The 22,395-nt window shown below is 41.4% G+C and overlaps 1 protein-coding gene across 7 annotated transcripts in view; it reads right to left on the bottom strand.

Moving 5' to 3' along the window:
- The window catches only part of rerea (arginine-glutamic acid dipeptide (RE) repeats a), a 187,730-nt gene that overhangs the window by 19,309 nt on the left and 146,026 nt on the right, over positions 1-22,395 (bottom strand). For 6 of the 7 annotated variants that reach the window (XM_074644997.1, XM_074644998.1, XM_074644999.1 and 3 more), the window contains 3 exons: positions 21,132-21,231; positions 18,808-18,906; positions 9,617-9,697 (listed from right to left, as the gene is read on the bottom strand). In XM_074644997.1, the coding sequence (XP_074501098.1) occupies positions 9,617-9,697; positions 18,808-18,906; positions 21,132-21,231 (280 nt within the window). Of the gene's footprint in view, positions 1-9,616; positions 9,698-10,436; positions 10,950-18,807; positions 18,907-21,131; positions 21,232-22,395 lie in introns of those variants that run through there. The other variant, XM_074645002.1, reaches the window with a different exon arrangement.

Here is a 22,395-nt window from a genome sequence, read left to right as displayed (position 1 = left end):
AAAAAAAAAAAAATATCTCTGCAAATAAAAATCCCTGCTAAAAACTTAAGGCAGTTTAGCCGTGGCGAGCAGGGAGCATGTGATTTCTGGGTTGTGCTGGCTGATAGTGAGCTGTGTAAACATCCATTAGTGCAGCATGAACCTGCCTCCTCAGTCAGCAGCCGGGAGGAGGAGGGAGGACGGCCTCCTGATTCATTTCACCGAGGTGAAAGGGGGGACGTATTTCTCTGAGCTTAAATCAAACCAGGGTTTAATTATGTATGTGCTCGACCCCTGGACTTGGTGTTCTTCATCGACCACGACAGGTTGTACAGCGTATCTGTGACTATTCTATCATCCTCATACTGACTGTAACTGTAGGGGGGGAACTTTGTCAACGCGTATGGAGCTAAAGGTTAAAGGTCAGGAGTGTATCTGTGATGTCTGCAGGGCCTTTTGACACGACTCAAAGTGAAAAGTGCACATTTATTTATCTTGAACTTTTCGTGGTTTTTTTTGGCCATTTCCAGGCTCTGTACTTCAACAAACTTTAACGAACCTTTGTAATGAAAAGTTGCTAAAATCTTGAGTTTTTATGAAACGACGTTGATGGTAGAGAATTTACATGATTCACGATTGAACGACAAACAGCTGTAACTCGACTGTACTTGGTAAAATCTGCCCAAAACTTGACCTACTTCATAGCCGTTCAGGCCCGAGGACATCTAGATGGTTATATTGACTCATAGCATCACCTACTGGTGACAGGAAGTCAGCGTTATGTGACAAACATCGTCCGATCTACATGAAATTGACATGGTGTGGTCCTCACTTGATAATGAGCAAGATCATGCATTTTTAGTGCGTGTTCTCTAGCGCCATATAGTGGACACAGGAAGAGGTGCAAAATGTGTGGCACTCAATCAACTCAGGAAATAACGTCTAACTTGTGCGTCCGGTGTCCGACGGACACTGCTTCAACCTAAATCTCGCCAGTTGCCCCGACGTGTGCGAAGGTGCGAGTGCCCGATCATCGCCGCTTGCAGCTTTAATTTATCTTGAATCTTTTAAACCTTGTGCCTCAATAGGGAATTTATTTTTAATAATTTTGTCTTTGTTAATGTATATAGCATACAAATCAATGTTGCTGCATTGACATATCTCAGACTGTGAAGGAATAATGTGAATTAAGAAAATTATATATATATTTTTTTCCATAAAAAAACAGTGACATTATGTAAACAAACTGGCATTTAAAGGCTTAAAATTCTGATAAATTAAGAAATTAATGAATATTCGGTAGTTATGATCGAGACTGATGCTAGTTAAAATGGAAAATAATATTAATATATTATATTTTTATGGCAGTTTTTTTGACAGACATTATTTAAAGTGAGGCACAAGACTTAACAGCATTGCTATTAATGTTTTGTTCTTTCTTCTTTAATTAATGTAATCTTAATATGAATCAGATGACATAAAATGATGCTCTATGACTTTAGTTCAGTCGTCACATAATATGCAGATAAAACATTAAAAACCTTCCTGTGAAATGAAAAGGTCCCAAGTGAATACCGGGAGAAATAAAAATAATTTTCTCTGCCTCTCAAAAACTAAAAAATGTGCAATATTTCAAGTATCTTATGGAGTGTTAAGAAATGGTTTGTTCACGTTTCTACATTTAGAAATATTTTGGATCAATATGTTTTGTGTGTTTATTTATAAATATTGTAGGAAAAAACATGTCAGATTTTGTATTTTTCTTTTAAATTTATGACACAATTTCAATACTCTTGTCAACTATTATAATTTATTGACTTACATAACCGTTTAGCTTTAACAAACTGGCATTTAAAGAGTTAAAATTCGGATGAAATTAATGAATATTTGGTAAGTTATGATCAGGACTGATACGGGTTAAAATATTAACTTAAAGTGAGGCACAAGGGTTAACAGCTTCGCTATTAATGCCTCTTTCTTTCTACTTTAATTAATGTAGTCTTTATATGATTCAGATGACATAAAGATTATGCTTTTTGATTTCAGTTCAGTAGTCACATAATATGCAGATAAAACATTAACAACCATCCTGCAAAAATTACAAGGTCGCAGGTGAATAGCGGGTGAAATAAAAATCACTTTCTCCGTCGTGAGGCGAGTGAATGGTGAGAGGACCTTGGCTGGTGGAGCAGAGTGCATGTGAAAGGCGGTTAAATAGACAGCCATTCCCTGCTGCGCGGCGCCTTTCTGCTGGAGAATGACTGAATAAGCTCTGCTTTCACAGGTCAGGGATGCACACGCTGAAGAATCAGCACTCGTGTTTTTTCCCCCGCTGTAAGCGCTTTTTGCCAGTGAAAGCAGATTGGATGGCAACAGTGCCTTTTTTTTTTCGCTGGAGGGTCGATGCTGCGTGTTCTGCTGATAAGCTAGTCCCCCCCCCCCCCCAAAAAAAAACACAACATGGAGCTCACCAAAGAACTCAATTACACAGGGAGCTTCCTGATCTCCGTGCTCCGTCTATTAGGCTGAAAAAAAACATTTTAGCCCACACGCTAAATTGCCTGTGGTCTGCTAAGAGAACATCAATACGCGCCGGTCGAGCGTCCGTCAGCCGACAGCGATTTCACTGCCTAAACAACTTATATCATTTACCAAACGCGAAAGCTGTTCTGTCACACTGCTGACAGCTGCTGCCAACTGGACCAGGCCCCTGTAGTTTGTAGCTGGTTTAATTAGTGTTTGAACCAAAGTATGTATAATCACAGTCATCCCCAAGGTTCTGGCTGCTGAGCTAAGGACATGGCAATGAATTCAATTTGACATTTGTACAGATTGTACCGGGGCAAACATCTGCTGCGAGGTTGTGTTGAGAACACTGTTCTCCTCTTGGCCGTCCTGTAAATGACATGGCCCGAGGAGGAGGAGGAGGAGGAGGAGGAGGAGGAGGAGGAGGAGGAGGAGGAGGAGGAACAAGATGCTGCAAGACGTCCTGGTTGATCTGAGGCTACATCCTCACTTATATGTTTTGCATTTTAAAACAAAAACGATCTCCGTCCAGACGAGCGTTTTAGGGTCGTTTCACAATTATTCTCCTACTACCACGCCTGAAAACACATATCACATGATCATTCACGTACACTGGGCATGCATCTGGCGTTGTAAACAGGAAGCAGCGCTGGACACGGGAATTGATGTAAAGCGCTCGAATAATAGGCAGTAGTAGGTAGTATTATAAAATGCAGAATTTAACTGCACATGGTCAGCAACGCTTGTAACTCATTATCATGTTGAAATTAACCGCTGGTGGTCGAGGCTGATGTCGTTTGTTTTCTTCCTGAAAAGGTTCACGTGATGAGGCGTGACAAATCAGGGAAGGACATGTCATGATTGAAGAACGCAACCCCGGATTTTTAAAACTAAAACAAGGTCAGCAGCGTTTCCAAACTTCGTCTTCGTTTTAGGGGCTTCGAAAACACAGCAGTAGTACGGACGCTAGGCGTAAACGTAGCAGAAGTTATGCGTTGTAAAAAAGTATTAGCGTGGATGTAGCGTGTCGATATAAGTGTCGACATGAGCAAGGCAACGTTTTTTTTTAAATCAGACATACAGCTCAGGTCAGCCATGAGCCTAGATATGTCCTGAACCCTATGGCTTCTGTCTTTCGTGTTGTCATCACGTTGCACCCTCGTGATGATCCGTTCCTCACGTAATGTAATGAAACCATCAACGCCTTTGCTCCGGATCTGCTCATAAAAACGAGCAGATCTCAAAAACTACAACATTTGCATAGTTCAAATAACTGTTTTAAGAGTGTTAAGAAATATTTGTTTATCTGTTCAAAATGTACCTTAAAGGGAGATTTGTCAAGTATTTAATACTCTTATCAACATGGGAGTGGACAAATATGCTGCTTTATGCAAATATATGTATATATTTATTATAGGAAATCAATTAAAAACACAAAACAATGACAAATATTGTCACAGGTACTGCATTTACCGTAAAAAATATGCTCAAATCATAACATGGCAAACTGCAGCCCAACAGGCAACAACAGCTGTCAGTGTGTCAGTGTGCTGACTTGACTATGACTTGCCCAAAATCTGCATGTGATTATCATAAAGTGGGCATGTCTGTAAAGGGGAGACTCGTGGGTACCCATAGAACCCATTTACATTCACAAATCTTGAGGTCAGAAGTCAAGGGACCCCTTTGAACTTGGCCATGACAGTTTTTCCTCGCCAAAGTTTAGCATAAGTTTGGAGCGTTATTTAATCTCCTTCGCAACAACCTAGTATGACATGGTTGGTCTTTTTTCCAAATACTTTCTGCTACTTGTCCATCCGAGGACACTTGTTTGACTTGTGACGTCAACACAAATACAAAAACACACACCTTTGTTGGCTTTTCTAACACACTGCACCTTTCTGTCTTCTCCAGCTCCGTGCCAAAACAAAGCAGGAACCAGCAGCATAAAAATGTCTCCATGAATCAGTTCAATGTTTTATTTTAAGTTTACATGACCTGCAGCTGATGTTGTGCTGTGCAAGAACCAGCTGACTGCATTACTAAAACTATTATATTACTATATAGATTAATATAAATGACTAGTATGACTAAAACACAACTAGTTAACTATGTTGGTGCTGATGCTAACTCCGTGCTGATGTCCTGTATGAACTTTAATATTTAAATGAGGATAAAGTCCAGGATGCAGGACTGGAGCCTCGAGGGGGAAACTGAACTGATAAACATTCACATTCACACCGAGCTTTTGTTCCACGCTTGTAAATCGTTTTGCTTCATCTAGTTTATTAGATTATAGTCGCTCTGTGTTCTACTGTGAAACATGTTTATCATCTTATAAATACATAATATGCTGATATGTGACTATAAAGTGAATGAATTACTTGTGTTTTCATGCAATTTATAATCTCAGACAGGAGCTGTACCGAATACAGTTTCTTACTCAGTGATGCATATTACGACCGGAACACTGGAAACAGCCTTGTCTGCAAAATAATATCATTCCAGTTACTCACGTTAATATGTTCTTATCTGCACATTAACATCTTCAAAACATGTCATTTTAGGGGTGGGGGAAAAAATAAATAAAATATTGCTCCATACCTGCAGCATAGTAACGCGATCTTTTGCGTGGAAATATAAGTATTGAGCTTTTATTATATAAACTATTATTAGTATCATATAAGGAATTGATTGGTACCAACCACGTCATGTTAGCTTGTCGGGAAGAACGCTAAATAATGCTCCATAGTTACGCTAAAGTTTGGCGAGAAATTTTTTTCCCTTGACCTCTGACCTCAAGATATGTGAATGAAAACATAAAGAGATGAACAGAGTGGAAACTGCCTCTTATTAGATAAAACAGATGTCACAATATATCTTATCGCAAAATGTTTAAAATTGCAATAACATCGTATCTTATCGCCCCTATTTCATCTGCAAATGTTAACTGCAGTACCTTATTCCACCAGTGAACTGGTTTGGACTCAATCTTATATGGAAATAAGGCAACACTTCATCTAATTTTCAACTGTCACTTTCTCTGCAATCAGAGCTGTAGCTGATACTAATCTGTTCTGCAAATACTGCAAGTTCATATCCCATAAAACCACATTGTTTTGAAGTGAAAATATCAGCAGCAGAGTTATCTGTGATCTGCCATTTCAGCACATTTAGTTGTTTAAACACTGGAAGCAGCTCGTGTTCCGTGACGTCCTGGAGGAAATGGTGGCAGCAAAAAGCTAAGTTGCAGACGGTCAGACGACGACGACGACACACACCCACTTCCCCCCCTCTGGGGCCTTTATGTGACTTTATATAAAGCATTCCTGAGTGCTGGTCGGGGCCCGGTGTGTTTACACAGCGCTGGGTGCTGCTTACCCTTGGCACTGGATGTTTTGAGCCGCGCTACTGGCACTTCTGGGGCAGCGCGGCTAATAGGGGCTAGCGGGGGGAGGCAGACACACTGTACTCTGGATATCAGCCCGAGGGCTTTAGGCTCTGCACTCCGGCTCAACGACAGCGCTCCGGCCACAACTTAGGGCACCTCATTTCTGAGACATGCTTCTTTTCTTTTTTTTCATGCAAGTGGAATGACGGAAACGTGCCTGTGACGGGAGATAATGGGAAAATATCCAGGACCTAAAATATCTTGTTGTGCTCACCGGATTTGGGAATGAGCAGGTAGAAAATAAATGGAGCTTTCCTCCTGCCTCAGACGAAGTTCAATCATAAGCCAAGAGTTTTTTTTTTCTCCCTCCTGTGCGACAACCCAGTGTCTATATCGAGCTGACGCCCCACCTTACCCCCTTCTCCTCCGGTCGCCCGTCATTTTCTCCCTCTTTTCATATGTTTAAAGGGCAGTTTATTTTCCATTTGTAGGGGGAAAATTAATCTCTCTGCTCTGTGGTGGTGGCAGGCCTGGATCCTGGAGGAGGTCTATTACCTCTCCTGCCAAGTAGACTCTCCCCCCTCCAGGTTGAATTACATTAATAATACCTCCTTTATAGCCAATCAGCCGGACTAGTCGTATATTTCAGAACCAGTAAAAATAATTGAAGAAACCTCTGTGAGGAAACTGTGTTCATACACTTTAATCTCTTATTCAAGAGGTTCAAATTGGTTTTGGGGAATAAAAAAAAAAAATGCAGCACAAAAGGAGGCGACGCTAAAGAGTTCTTGAGTAAAAAAAATATAACATGACGTGTGTGTGTGTGTGTGTGTGTGTGTGTGTGGGGGGGTGTTTGAGAAGAAGGGCCGACAGCAGACGAGGAAATGAAGAAGTACGACAAACACCTTTGATTTCCCTTTGAAGTCTGTGTCAGCAGGAGCAGCCTCGCTGAAAACAGCAAGCTCGGCACCGCTTTATGAATCAAAATGCATATCTGAGAATTATTTAACAGCCGAGTCAAAGGTGTGGGGCACTTTGAAGGCAACATGTACAGCATGTTCCCTCAGAAAAAATAAAACCCTTCTGGAGCTCTAACGGCTTCCTTGCGCGGATATAATGAGACAGATTACAGTAAAGTCAGCAGCTTATTGCTATGTCTTGTTTTCAACATAATGATCACATTTAATAACTTGTTGTTTGTCGTCGTTAGACCCATTTTGTAGCGTGAAATGAGTCACCCGGTTGTTCGGTAATGATTAACACGCTCACACACACACACAGAGAGGAGCAAAACTTCTTCCCGTGTACGTAAACAACACAATTAGTTCCTCAAAGCGCGGCAGATATTATTAAATCACTTTGTCTTCTTTAATCTAAATGTTTGTCAGTGATCTTAAAACTACCATGACGTATAACCAGGGTCTGAAAGTAGCACCTGCCAAATGCGGGGTAAATTGTTGGCAGTGGCGGGTGAAATCATCAGGGCACCCTCCACTTTGGCAGGCAGGGAAAACGCTAGTGATGGGAATAGAGAACAGTAGTTGTCCGCTTTCTTAGCATCTCTTGTCTCCGTGACCATCGATTCCTCTTTATTGATGCTTTCTGACAGTTGCGCATGCACAATGACGCATAAGCACGCTGTATCATGTTTCAGTTTGTTTGGGACCGGAGCCACGGCGGAGAGAAAAAACCCCCGCTCAAAAGCAAGGTGCTACTAAACCTGAGGGGGGGGGGGGCACCCTATTTTTTCCCTGATAATGTAACCTGTGTTGTAATCAGCAGGAGAGTTGGTAACGTTACCTGTTAGCAGCAGGTGTGCAGCATAGTCCTGCTTGGATGAATAACAGAGCTACTAACTAAAGTCAACGGAGGTGCCATTGAGTTATTATTATGAGGCGTTCACGGTCTGCTCAGCAAAATGACCATTGGGTGAAGGTAAATTACAATGTCATCATGATGTGTTCAAATGTAATCTTGTAAAATCCAGTTGTTTTCAGATCAATATAAAATATATATTATAGAGGGGATTATGAGCTGTTTAACTTCATAACAATTTACCAAGATTTTTTGTAATCAAAGCAAATATTTAAATAATCATAATCGTTTGAATTGTGTGTTGCAAATAACCACTATAGATGACAATAACAAAGTACAGTACAGTACTGTGCACAGTACCCTCCCTCCCCCCAAAAAATAAGGCTCCCCCAGAAACGACGGTGTAATTCGAACACTGTAATTTACCGTGTATATAATGTTTTTTATATAAAATATATCGAACATTGAATGACATCAGATCTAAAATGTTAGTTTGTTCATTTAGCGCAGTGATTTAAAAAAATGACAGATAAAATTTCTGAGTGGCAGACAAAGGTAGGCAGTGAAAATAGTTGATGTCAGACCCTGCGTGTATATAACGCAATAACAACATTATAATTTAATCCTCAACAATACATAGTAGGCACAGTAATCTGAGTTCAAGATGTAAAGTGACGCCAAAGTTCAACCTACTTTCACTTTCAGGTCTCACATTTGACAGCAACAAAAGGTGTTAATATTTCCTGATGCCGTTGAAGGTTTGTCGACACCGATGATGTAATCAAACAAAGGAGCCTGAATTAAAAGTAACACTCTGATTTTAAATCTTTAACTCTTGATTTGTGTATGTGAATATCAAGGGTGTATGAAAATAGCGGAAAAATTGAATATAGTGATATTATGTTTTGTGATACTGTATCGATTCTCAAAATCACAGTATCGAGTTTTATTTAATAGTTTACATGCAAAGAGGATCTCAGTCGATACTTTATTTTAAGTAGTGCTATGATGTTGTTGTTACAGGGACTGTGATAAATGCAAATGCAGATCCCGCTGTTCTGAATGCATACCAAAGTAAACTTTTTTTTGCATATGGTGGGGTGTTCTTTATACTATGACTGTTTTCCTAAAATTTGTTTAAAAAAATCGCCTTACTTACTGAATCGTAACCTCTGTATCATGATACGTATCTTATCGCCAGATTCTTGCCAACACACAGCCCTAGTGAATATATCTCTAATTTACATGATCAAAACGAACTGATTGGGCCTTTAAAAGAACAGCATGAGTCATCTGTCTCTATAAATTTGCCACTCTTGAGACGCTGAATTAAATAGTTTCCTTTAAAAGCACAACTATCGGAGGTTTCGTGTTTGTTGTTCACTTAAAAAAGCTCCCATCGTAACCTGCTTTTTAATCCTCGTAGAGGCCGTTAGGTTGCACTTTAAAGAATCAACTACTCTGAAAGTTGGTGAAAATGTAAAAAAAGAAATGTGGAGTGCTTCACGAACATGAGATAAAGCAGGCTGCTCCTCAGACCTGAGATGTGCTGTAAACACTCACATCTGCACAACTTGTTTACTACTCGCTAACAGAGGGTGCTAATTAATGTTCAGCAAAGGCACTTGTAAGGTTTCAGTGGTCGACTGTAAAGTGCATTTAATATTCTCAGGTATAACAAGATGTGTTAGTTTTTCCCTGCAGCTCAGTTGTTGGCAGGCAGCACTTACTTCTTATCAATAAGGCCTCTGGTTTAAAAACCATCCATGCTCACAATATCATACTGAATATGTTTTACTGCTTTCCATTAGTTACGAGCAAACCACATGTAGCTCGTTTTATACGTCCCAGCGCTATAAAACAAATGAAAGTTCAGCAGCACAGAGAGCTTTAAATCTGTCTTACCGTTTCTTTGTTGGGCAGCAGCTCTTTCCGGATCCTGAAGAAGTTTTTGCCGAACTGTCTCAACCCTTTAATGAAGCGCTTCTGCAATTTTTCACAGAAGAAGAGAGAGAGAGAAGAGATCTGTTAGTATGTGTGAAGTCAGCTCAACTGCGACCGCATAAAGTTACAGCCTAACACCACGACAAAAAAATGGTTTTCATTTCGATAAGTCTGTGGTCGGAGGAGGTTTGATGTGTATCTACAAAAATCTCTGCCGCCGTTTAAACTCCGGAGGAAAACACACAACCATGTCAGGGCAAAACACGAAGAGAGGAAATGACAAGTGAGGCAGGGAGAGAGAGACGCTGAGGTTTAGCTCGTCTTTTCATGTGGACAGAAAAATACAGTTTTAAAAATATATAATATAATATGAGGATGTTCTTGACGGTGTATGTGTTGAACGTGAAAAGTGAAAAGTTTAAAGTCAACTTGAGAGCAAGAAAACGCCTCAGTGTGCACAGCTTCTATTTCTGTCTGGACATTTTAACAGCATACTAAACATGTCACAATTTAAAATCAACAAATACACCCTTAAAGGAGCGACTACAGATGGACGGCGTGATGACAGAAAATGCTACTTCATAACAGCAGATTTAATCTGACATGAAAACTCAACGTGAACCTCAGCTCAGCTCAGTGAGCACGAAAACAACACCAGAAAACGGATAAAAACACTGAAAAGCTTATTGTATTTCTTCTCCTTTAAGAAGCCACAGAGCCGTAAAAAGAGCGGAGGCTGAAAACATTCATAACCAGCGAAGCAGACAACCAACAGATTTACTTTCTTGTTCCAGAGGCGAGCCGTTCCTCAGTGATCTCAGCGAACCGTTTCCACCAAGTAACTCCAGCGAAAAGCGGGGAAAAGTCCTCCGGGAGCGCAACACGGATCTCTACGTCCAGCCACAGGTATAAGGGGGATTATAAGGGGCAAATCCACACTGTCTCCGATGGTACGTTGCTTTTTTTCCTCCTTTTCTTTTACAAGCAAGAAATAGCTTGTCACTCTCTGCTCTTCCACTACAAAGGGGAAGGCTTTACATGTGATCTTTCTGCAAGAGAGCCTCTGGTTCGCAGCAGGCTGGAAAACCCGGAGTGGAGTCCTGCGCTTCATGTTGGCGTCGGAGCTCATTTCAGCCTCTTCTCCATCCTCTAACTCTGCACAGGCAGGCTTCATGTCTCTACCCCCGCACACAGAGGGAACAGCCTGTTTGTTATTATTAAAACTACACCGAATCTACCTACTTACATACAAAACTACAGCAGTCCTTTAAATGCATTCAGAGCTTTGGGGGCGAGAGGTAAAACTACAACTAGCTGCCAGCCCGAGAAGGGGAGGCAGGCGGATACACAATTTGTGTGGAGAAAGGTCTCTCGGACATGGTAGGAAGGAGACAAGCGAGAGGGAAAACCAGACGTGGAGCCTCTCCCAAAGCGTCAGGAGTTCATTTTTCCAACGCCGTACAGTGCGTTATGTAACCACAGATTGTTTACATACCCAGATTTTGGTGGGGAACAAAGGGCACATTTTACAGAAGTAACACAGACAGCTGCAACTGTCTTTTAGGGAGGGGGGGGGATTACAGACGAGAAAGACAGATTATAATCTGAATGACTATTTATATCCAAACAAACTCAATAGTTTAATTGTGAGGAGCAAAATATAAAAGTTAAACCAGACTAAATAATCAAACTCAAGCTGAACAGCTGAACAGAAAAACAGCCTCATCAGTGACATGAGACAGCAGTTCATTTGCATTAATCAGAGCGAAGGTGTAGCGGTTGATTAGCCAGTAGATGGAGCCGTCTCCAACACAAGCGCTCAAACCCCCCCAACATCCAACATCCAACATCCGACACCCAACCACTCGAGGGGTTAAGAGCAGATTACCACTTGGGCTGTCAGTCACAGTCGACAGAGCTGCGTACGACCAGCGAGGTTGACATTACAGTACAGGGGGTTTGTTTGACAGACGACAGCTAGGTAAATATTCACTTGAAATATTAGCTTTAAATGATCCTGGAGCAGAGTTTAGTCCTGAGGATGAGTTTAAAATGATGTGTTTAATGTCTCTTTAGCAGCAGTGAGGTGAGAGAGCTGCGTCTTTACCTGAGGTAGTGGACCTGCTGTGACAAAAAAAATCAATTACATTTATTCGTTTGGCAGACCAAAGAAGAAAAAGTGCTTCTACACTCAGCTCAGTGTCACAAGGCTGCAGGTGCATGAAGTCACATATAAGTGTCTAGAAAATTACTTTTTTTTTTCCAGGACGGATGGAGAGTGTAAGAAAGAGCATTAAAGCTTCAGTAGGTTTTTGGCATCATTGGGCAAAAATCCCATAATAACCTTTCAGCATATTGTAATACAAGAGTTCTGCACCTCCGCATGGCTCTGTTTTCAGGCTTTAAAAACATCTAGCCCGTGACGGGAGACTTTGACCAATCACAGGTCATTTCAGAGAGAGAGAGCGTTCCTATTGGCTGAGCTCCAGCTGGTGGGCGGTGCTTGGTATTTCCTCAACTTGATCTCAACATGACTGCCGGGTCACAAACTTTCTAATTTTACGGCTAAACAGTACACTACAAGATGTTTCTGAAAACATTTGAAGCGAGAAATAGGCTTTGCAGTAACAGAATATTGATTCATATTTGATCAGCGCTGCCTAGTTGGACCGTTTGATCGGCGAGCGATTGACAGCTGCTCAGAGACGGCAAGACTCCAGCTCGGCTCTGATTGGTTGTTTCATGATTTTTTTTACCTGTGTCATGCACTACTGTCAGGATATAGTGACTGTTTTATAAAAATATATTTTTTTTAAAATCATATTTGCTCCATTTCTACCCACTGCAGCTTTAAAGGTGAAATATTCTCACAAGTCAAACAGGAGGAGGATTCTGCTGACTGAATTGAGTTTGGTTTCGCCACCGAGGGAGTTTGGATTGAGATTTCTAGTCAATAATCAGACCTGCCCATGCAGCCTGCGTGTCTGTCCTAATTATGTCACCTTAATTATGTTCCCCCGACTGTACTATTTACACAGTCTGTCCGTCCGTCTCCATAGAGGAGCCGTGTGCTCCCTCCCTCCCTCCCTTTCGTTTTCTTTCTCTAGCTGGCTCCCTCCTCCTCCTCCTCCTCCTCCTCCCTGCACGTCGGCTCCAGTTTAAGGCTCCATTTCAGCTGCCTGGGCTCACTGCTCTCCAGCCCAGCTAATAAATCATCCGCCAATCTGCTCCCTGAATCGCTCTGCCCCTGCTCCGATTGCTCCAGCCCTCCGTTGCTAGGCGACACAGCGGCGGAGGAGGGGCTGAGTGAGCGAGCCAGAGAGCGAGGAGGAGGAGGAGGAGGAGGAAGCGCTACCAAATGGCCATCCGCTGTGCAGAAACAACAGGCTTCTCTCTGCCGAGTGTGTTCCAGAGAGCTGGCGCTTTTCACCCGCCCCGAGTTTCCCCCTCGGAGACTAACAGAGCGCTATTGTGAGGCCGGAGAGGAGACATATAAAAAAGGAGGAGGAGGAGGAGGAGGAGGAGGAGAAAATGACTCAATAGGCCATTGTTGTGTGTGCGCACTTCCTGCTTTGAGAGTTGATTGTCGGTAGTTGTAAAACTGGTTAAGATAAAGCCGACATATGCACGGAGATGCTATCACGATGACCGAGCGGGGGCGCACACATGGAACATAACTCCTGCTAAATGTCACGCCGTGAAAAAAACAAAAACACACTGACGCAAGACGGCAAACAAAGCCACGTTCACTCAATATGGAGTCATTATACTTGACTTGTTGTTAAAAGCTGACCTTTCGGAGCATGCAGTGTGTAAACCCGCAGGGCCGCAGGACAATCAGTCAGCGAGCCAAAAAATCAAAAGGGGGAAAAACACTCCAGTCTGTTATGAAATATCAGCTAGTAATGAGATTGGCCACGGTGTGCAGAGAGGAAATCACAACATGGTTTGGAGAAGAGAGGGGGAGACCGCACTGACAGACTCTAGACTACCCACATCCTCTTTACACCGAAGCTAAACATAAAGACTAAAAGCTATGTTTAGAAAAATGTATGTAGAAGGCTTCTTAAAAACCCAGAAAACCAAATAAACATGGGAACATTCTGCCAACTTTCAGCAGGCAAAGAAAGCGTCCTCGGCTTCCTTTCGCTTGCACTGACACAAAAGGTGACAGGAAATTCCAGCACACACCCATCCTGCTATTTAGTTACTAAACAACCCTAACAAGCATTGCTGGCACTGAACCACGAGGGTGATAAAATACACCACTGACACTAAATCTCGGGCGCAGCACCCAGAGCTCCCTCTCCAGACGAGAAGCAAAGCTGCTTCATCTAACTTTAAAATAATCTACAGCCTGCAGCAGGGGGAAGCAGGGCGGCATGTTGTGTCTCAGGTCTGCAGGCTTGTGTTCAACCACTGGGGGGCCGCTACTCCCTCCCCTCCCCTCCCAGCTCGGTGCTGTCGTCAGCCTGCTCCAGTCATCCATCAGCTGAAGACACAGCCGGAGATAAGCCGCGGCACAGTGCAGCTGGCTGAGGAATAGACCTGCCGCCCCGCAGCGGTCGTAGATCAGCCGCTGCGTCTCTGACACGGCGACGCGCGGCACGACCGCTGCTTCTGATTGTTTACGTGGCACCTCCTGTTGGCCGATGCGATGTTAGCACCGCGCATTCACAATCAGGAGTGACGGCAGCTTCACGTGAAGAGACGAGTTCATTACAGTACAGTTTGCAAGAATCCGATGATGAAGTCTGCAGGTACAGACGGCGTAATACTGACACTACTTTGGATTTTATTGATAATTTAAAAGGGGTACTACACCCATTTTCAAGATTCATACATGTTATTCCTATGGTGTAAGACAGTCCAAAAAATATTAGTAAACATACGGAAACAGAACGGACGCAGCTCCCGGAGGCCAGTCTTCCACAAGATAACGTTCCCATACAACTTAACTACATAACCAAAATACGTTTTGAGGAAAACGTATCTTCTCCCAGATTACGGTCACAGTTTTAAAGACGTGATTAAGGTTGTAAACTAAAACAAAACAAACAAAAGCACAAAAAAACCCTATCTAAAGCTGGGCATACACTGTAAGATTTTAGAAATGTTGTTGTGTACTTCCTACTCCTACTGGACGAGTAGATCGTTTGCGATGTAAAGCCAAAGCTCATGATTTATATGGTCACACTGGAGACGTGGACAGTAGGTAGAGGTGAGCCAGCTACGTTTTACTATCCTATATCTATTGTACATTGTTATCTTGATAGCTCCGCTCTGATTACTGTGAAAAGAGTAGAGAAAAGGGACTTACGTCGGGGAATCGGCTCGTGGCTCTGCTTCAACTGTGCGAGAGCCTGTGGACGGCCGACCAAAATTTCTGACATGTCAGAAATTCATCCGACTGTCCGGCAAAACCGTGTATGCCCAGCTTTAGTTCGGCAACAAAACTACTGGGTTAGGTTTAGTTAGTAAAAAACACATTATGGTTTGGCTTAAAACTACAACGTGACTACGAGACACGAACAACGGTCTCAAGTGGGAAAGTCCGGCGTTCGTTCCACCGTGCTTCAACCTCTCACTCGTTACAGAAAACGAGCCGAACAAAGTCGTCGCTCATCCGCTGATAGCGATGTGCTTTCCTCCGCTGAGAGGATGAAGCATTAAGTTGTTAAATTTGACTCCTTTACTCCGGCTCTCTGTGCTTCGTAACGTTACTACTCCACTTGCCGTAAGTCGGTTTAGTTTATACGGAAGTCGGCCCACTACAGCGGTCTCTATAGCAACGGTACATATAAATATGGCCACCGCTCTGCTAAGTTGATTTGAATGTCCGTTCTACTCCTTGTTCTATTTCTATTGGTGCATCACATCAAGGTGATGGATTTTAAATTGTGAAAGTTGCACTAATAACCTCACAGTGAGCGATGGTTCGGGGGTCGACTGCAGCACATCTTACTGACGTGAAGTTATTTTCTGTGCCTGCGAGAATACAATAACAACGAATAACACTCCCCTCTTCGCAGCGCTGTCACTTCCTCTGCCGCCGTAATGAAACGGCTTACAAACGATCGTGCTCTTATCTTTCTGTGGGAGGTGTGCGGTGAGAAATTATAAATCTTTGTCTAGAGTTAGGGAGTTGAGACGAGGTTATGTGCTATGTGGCAGCAGCTGCAGACGGAGGAGAGAGGGGTGGGGTGGTGGTGGTGGGTGGGGGGTCTAAGATAAGTTATAGAGGGGGGGAGGGGAGGGTGACAAGTGACCCTGCAGACAGGCTGATTCTGTCATTTCAGCGGCCCCCGCTGTCACTTTTATTCACATCTCTAAAGGAATGCAGGGGCGGGGTGAAAAAAGAGCAGGCAGGAATAATGAAGCTCGTCCTGGAGGGGATGAGAGGGAAGAGGAGGAGGAGGAGGAAGAGGAAGAGGAAGGGGCTGATAAATAAATGAAGAACAGCAGGGCTGGTTTCGTGAGTCAAGGTTGGAGCTACATTTACACCTGTCCCTCAAGGCTGCAACGCTGAAAAGGCACAACTGGTGACGGGATCACTGGGAGCGGCGTCCTTGGCCGAAGCTGCTGCTGCTCCACCACCGTGGGGCAGGTGGAGCACCGCAGACACTAAACACACCCTGAACACGGCTAACACGGTGTACTGGACTCCCCGACAGCTCTTCCACTCCAGTTACGTAACGCTGTCTGAACATGATGACACTCCTCTGTGAAGCTGTGGCTGGAGCCCTCGACCCAGAACTAATTAAACGGGCTGAAGGCGAGAATTCAACGTAATCGTCTCTGAGTGAAATATTATTGGAATAATATGATCAGAGCATGTTACTAAATTATTTTGTCCATATTTCAAGTTGGTTATAAAGGTTTTAGTTTTACACGTCTTAGGAGTTTTATCTGCTGTCATTTCATTTAACATGAATTTGATGATTTATATGTAATTTGAATACATTTGCTATGTTGTGGTATACAGCTAGACTAATAAATTGGCCAGGCTAATATATCTGTATTGGTGTATGCTGTATGTTGGCTAGACATGCAACGATTAATCAATTAGTTGTCAACTACTAAATTATTACAACTACTTTGATAATCGATTAATAGTTTTTTTAAGGAATAAATTCATACTTCTCCGACTCAAACTTCTTTAATGTGAATATTTTCTGGTTTCTTTACTCCTCTACGACAGTGAACTAGATATCTTTGAGTTGTGGACAAAACAAGACATTTGAGGACGTCAGCTTGGACAACTAATCGATTAATCGAGAAAATAATCAACAGATTAATCGACAATGAAAATAATCGTTAGTTGCAGCCTTAATGTTGGCCAATAAGTCACAAGAAGTTGCTTTAGAGAAATGCCAAAATAGGCTTGAGGTAATTTAGATGGATATATTTACGTTTTCAGGGCTGTCAAAGTTAACGCGATAATAACGTTACTACTTTATAATACTATGATTTTTTCTCTTAAATTTATGACTTTATTCTCATATTACAACTTTGTTTCTCGTTAACTTATGACTTTATTCTCATAATATTACGACTTTTTTTCTCTTAAATTTATGATTTTATTTTCATAATATTATGACTTTATTATCGAAATTCAGATTTGATTTTTCCCTAAATGTGGCTCTAATACTAGTAATTAGGGTGTATAATTGCAAATGAATATCACTCTTTTTCTGATTAAAAAAGTGAATTACTGAAATGATCGCTTTATTGTCTGAATTGAGTTATTAACAGCGTCTACTTTCGAGCCCCTACTGAGCTTCTTTGACAAGTGGTCTGTGGTGGACCTGCTGTGGTGGAACGACGCAATAAAGCCTCCAATCAAGGCGCTCTGATCATCTTCACACAGATTGGCAACAGCGAGCAGCATCAATAAAGTATATATCATATGTAGTCCACAAAGGGACGGCTGACTTATTCTGTTGTGATTCTCCGCGGCCCTGCCGTGAGCTCTGGCTTCACCTAAATGTGCCCATCATGTTCAATTACAAGACAAACAACCGTTCACTTCCACTGGATCCGAGCGGCTGGATTCAAAGCTCAACAAAAGACCGTCGAGCTCCCAGCTTTAGCAAACAATATCAAAGTGGAAAAAGGGGATGATTCACAGAGGAGGAGGAAAGACTAAACACAGAGGAATGTTAGTGGTGGAGCCACGCAGCTTCAGTCAGAAGTGTATCTTTAAAAGGGAGCGTGTGTACAAACACGGAGTGTCATAAAGCATCAAGCGCATGTTGTTATCCAGCACTTTCATTCCTCCCTCCTACCTGTTCACGATATTTGATCAGGGAGAACGGCTGCTGCCATTTTCTGACTGCAGCCCTTCAGCAGCTGCGGGGGAAACTCGCATCTAAATTCAAATGGAGGCTAACATTACCAGCCCTCAATCTTTTTCCCCTTTGCAGGCTTCCACACTCAAGATTTATTCTGTGGGTGATAAACAGGATGCAGCTGCTCTTGGGCCTTGGAGGAGCTGGAAACTGGCGAGTGTTTTTACTGATGTCTTGTGAGACCGGGCCAAGAGCCCTGCTTTAACTCTCTCTCAGCAACAGCTCCCTCTAAAGACACAAACCGAGCAGGGAAACCGCACAAGAAATAAAGACCCTGCTTGATTATGGATTATTTTGGTCAATAGTGAGATGTTGAGATTACTCATCGACTTTGGAAACCTGATGTATTTAGAAAGAAAATGTTGTCGGCTACATTTTAAGGTTAAATGCATCAATCTGGTGCACTTTGGGAAGAAAATGAAGAAGTTTTTGAGAGAACTTTGTGTCGTAGTAAACACTTTAATCATAAACACATTGATTGTATAGATATTAATCGTGATGAAACGGCAAAAAGTGCAGGGTGAAAGGGCGCCGCTGTAAAGGAAAAGGGTGCGCTGGATTTATAACACAAGACAAAACGGGAGCAAAAAGAAGCACAGTAATCGTTTTATGTCGATTATCTTGTTTTCATAATCGTTGGAAGCCAAAATCAGAATTGTAATAGATATTTGATTAATTGCACAGCCCTACCTGAGATAACGCGGTTCCATTTGTTGTGTATGCCGACTTGTATCCTTTAAATACTCCTTTTTCAAGCACAATATCTTTGTTAATCCAGATTAAAAGTCACAGTTCTCTTACCACTTCGTCCTCAGACCAGCACTTCTCTATCAGTTTGGGTACGGGTTTCTTCACCAGACGCTGGAGAGCTTTTCCTGCGTCGTAGCTGCTCTCGTGAAGCTGAGGAACAATCACAACAAAATGTCAGCTTATAATTCTCATATAGACTCAAATTAACATTTATTAAAGGTGTAGGGTTGTAATGGTATACAGGTATCAAGATAGACCGTGGTATGAGAGTTGACGGTTATCGTACCGTGTATATTTGCTGATCTACGGTAGTGTGCGTTAGAGGTACAGACAGGATCAGTCTGGCTGCTGTCAAACACCTACACTACATGTTAACTATTAGTAATCATACGACGTCATTATTTTAAAAGCTCACAGCTGATGTTATGTTTCAGTTAGTAGTTAAATACATGCTACAGTTATACTGTATAACATGTTATAGTTGCATGCTTTTTTTTATCAGGTTTATAATGTTTATTATAATTCTGTAACTGTATTCATTGTAACTGATAATACTGTTACTACTACTATTATTACTACTACTACTACTACTGCTACTACTAATAAAATGAATAGTGTAATACCGTATATCATGAAACTGTGATATCTTCTGAAATGTTTATCGTAACGTGAAAATCTCATATCGTTACTACTACTACTACTACTACTACTACTAATAATAATACTTCTACTACTACTACTAGTATTAATAATAATAATAATAATACAGCTACTGCTACTACTACTACTACTACTACTGATAATACAATGAATAGTGTAGTACCATAAAACTGTGATATTTTCTGAAATGGTTATCGTAACGTGAAAATCTCATACAACTACTACTACTACTACTACTACTACCATCACTACTACTAATAATAATAATACTGCTACTACTACTAATTCTGCTACTGCTACTACTACTACTAATAATAACATAATGAATAGTGTAATACCATATACCATAAAACTGTGATATCTTCTGAAATTGTTATCGTAACGTGAAAATCTCATACCGTTACCACTACTACTACTACTATTACTGATAATAATAAAATGAATAGTGTAATATTGATACCATAGAACTGTGATATCTTCTGAGATGGTTATCTTACCGTGTAAATCACATACCGTTACTACTACTAATAATGATACCGTTACAACCCCACTAATGAGCCAACTTCATTAGAAGCGACACATGAGCGACATTTTGAGACATTTTGAGACATGTTGAGACATTTTGAGACATTTTGAGACATGTTGAGACATGTTGAGACATTTTGAGACATGTTGAGACATTTTGAGACATTTTGAGACATGTTGAGACATGTTGAGACATTTTGAGACATTTTGAGACATGTTGAGACATTTTGAGACATGTTGAGACATTTTGAGACATTTTGAGACATGTTGAGACATTTTGAGACATGTTGAGCTGCACTGACACATTTTATTGAGCCGACTTGTTTTACAAACTGAAACCTTTTACTGGAGATCTCAGAGCATCAGAGGAAACGCTGTGCAAAGATCCAAGCCTGGAAATAAACAACTCTGGTGACAAAGGCAATCGCCGTGCAGCTTTAAAGCCCATGTCACATTCAATTGGGTGAAACAGGCAGTGGCGGAGCTCTTCCTCTGAGAAAAACAAGCATTACTCATTGGAATTGCAAATGGAGAGGAAGGTCGAGAGACAATGACCTGCCCCGCTATGTTAATTTTCCAGTTTATAGAGTCGGAATATAAATGCCCTGTTTATGATGATTCTAATCTCTTTCTTGTGCTTGATTCCTCCGTATTCATTGTCAGTATGACAGACAAATCTCTCATTACGCCTAATGTATTGTAAGCCTCTGAGGCAGGCTGGGTTTACTGCAGGGGGCTGCTCTACTGGCTCAGGGGCTTTATCATTGCCCATCGCTGCAGGGCTGCATCGCAGATAAAATAACAATTCAAACGTAACATTTTACTGTTTTTAATATCATGTGCACTTGGTTTCTTACGACGGAGTATTAGGGCCCCACTGAGGGGGAAAGAAAATCTAAGATTTCAAGAATAAAGTTATAACTTTATGAGAAAAAAACTTGTAATATTACTAGAATAAAGTCACAACTATACACAAAAAAATCACGCTGCTCTACTTACCCTGTAAAATAACGTAAGATTACTACTTTATAAACTTATGACTTTATTCTCATAATATTACAACTTTTTTTTTCTTGTAATATTATGACTTTATTCTCGAAATCTCAGATTTATTTATTTTTTCCCTCAATGTGTCCCTAATACTCCGTCGTAGTTTCTAGCGTTAGACGTGTTGCATCGTGGCTACTTACAGTGTTAAGTGCGTTTAATGTAGTGTCATCTCGAGAGGCGGCTAAACACCCGTCTTCTGTTGAGCCTCCGTCGCACATCCCTGCAAACGCAGCCATGCTCCTGTGGACACAACACACATGAAATCAGCATTAAAACGGCCACAGACACCTGCTTACAGAGCTGATTCTATATCCATAAACTGATTTTAATGTCCATGTAGGCGGGGTTCTAAATTAACACCCGCCAGGCGCCAAATGCGTGTACATTTTCTGTTTGGCGAGTACATCTCGGGAGGCTATCCACCACACTGGCGGGTAAACGTTTGAACCAAAATGTATGTAATGTGTCATGTAATAAAAAACTGCTAATGCACACACATATATATGTAATATATTTAGAATATTTTGGCTTCTTTGGTCTCTCTAAGTTTGTATTCTACATATTACCGTATTATCTCAATGAAATTTACCGAATTTCGATGAGTTTCTCCACAAAGAATCCCACAAAAGCCTCTTGTGTTTACCAGAGATGTGCTCATAAGTTTCATGGTAATAAGTCATTCAGCATGAAAAAAAAGCATAAAAAAAATACTAATCGAATAAAGAAATCTTTAGAGGGGGCAGCCCTAGACTGTGGTAAATCGTGTTTCTCATAAACTTATGATGAGGAATATAAAGTATTAATAACCACATTTACGACACTGTTTTGTTGTCCTTAAAACGCACATTTGATATCCCTTTTTGTTCCAGCAAGAAAAACTACTTTCAACTTTTCAACACACACAAAGGCAACACAGTCTGGGTCTGTGTAAAGACTGAAAACAAATATGACGGCTAAATATAGACTTTGAAGGAATTTCTACAACACTGTTTGTCACGGTGACAGATTGTGATAAATTACACCGAGTCCCCTCAGACTACAACACAACACAGAAACCTGTTAACACACTCACTGCAACAACATCTCAGGGGACACCGACTATGTTTACATTCACACTCATATTCCACTGTTATTCAAAAGGTCATGTAAACAGCAATATTCTGAATTAGGCCTTATTCTGAATGGAGCATTTTACAATTAAGACATATTATATATTAAAACCAGTATTATTTGTGTTTTAGGAGCATTCTTTGGACATGTGTATACAGCGCGTTTAATTGAAGTTTTTTGCAGAGATGCATGCCCAAAAGAAAAGCCCACATTTCTGGTCGGAAGGAGAAACACACCTACTTTTAAACATTATGAAAGACTTGGATATCAACAGGTTTTTGGATATGCGCAAAT

Source organism: Sebastes fasciatus, chromosome 8, assembly GCF_043250625.1.
Source record: "Sebastes fasciatus isolate fSebFas1 chromosome 8, fSebFas1.pri, whole genome shotgun sequence".
Classification (NCBI taxonomy): domain Eukaryota; kingdom Metazoa; phylum Chordata; class Actinopteri; order Perciformes; family Sebastidae; genus Sebastes; species Sebastes fasciatus.
This window is presented reverse-complemented; position numbering and strand designations above follow the sequence as displayed.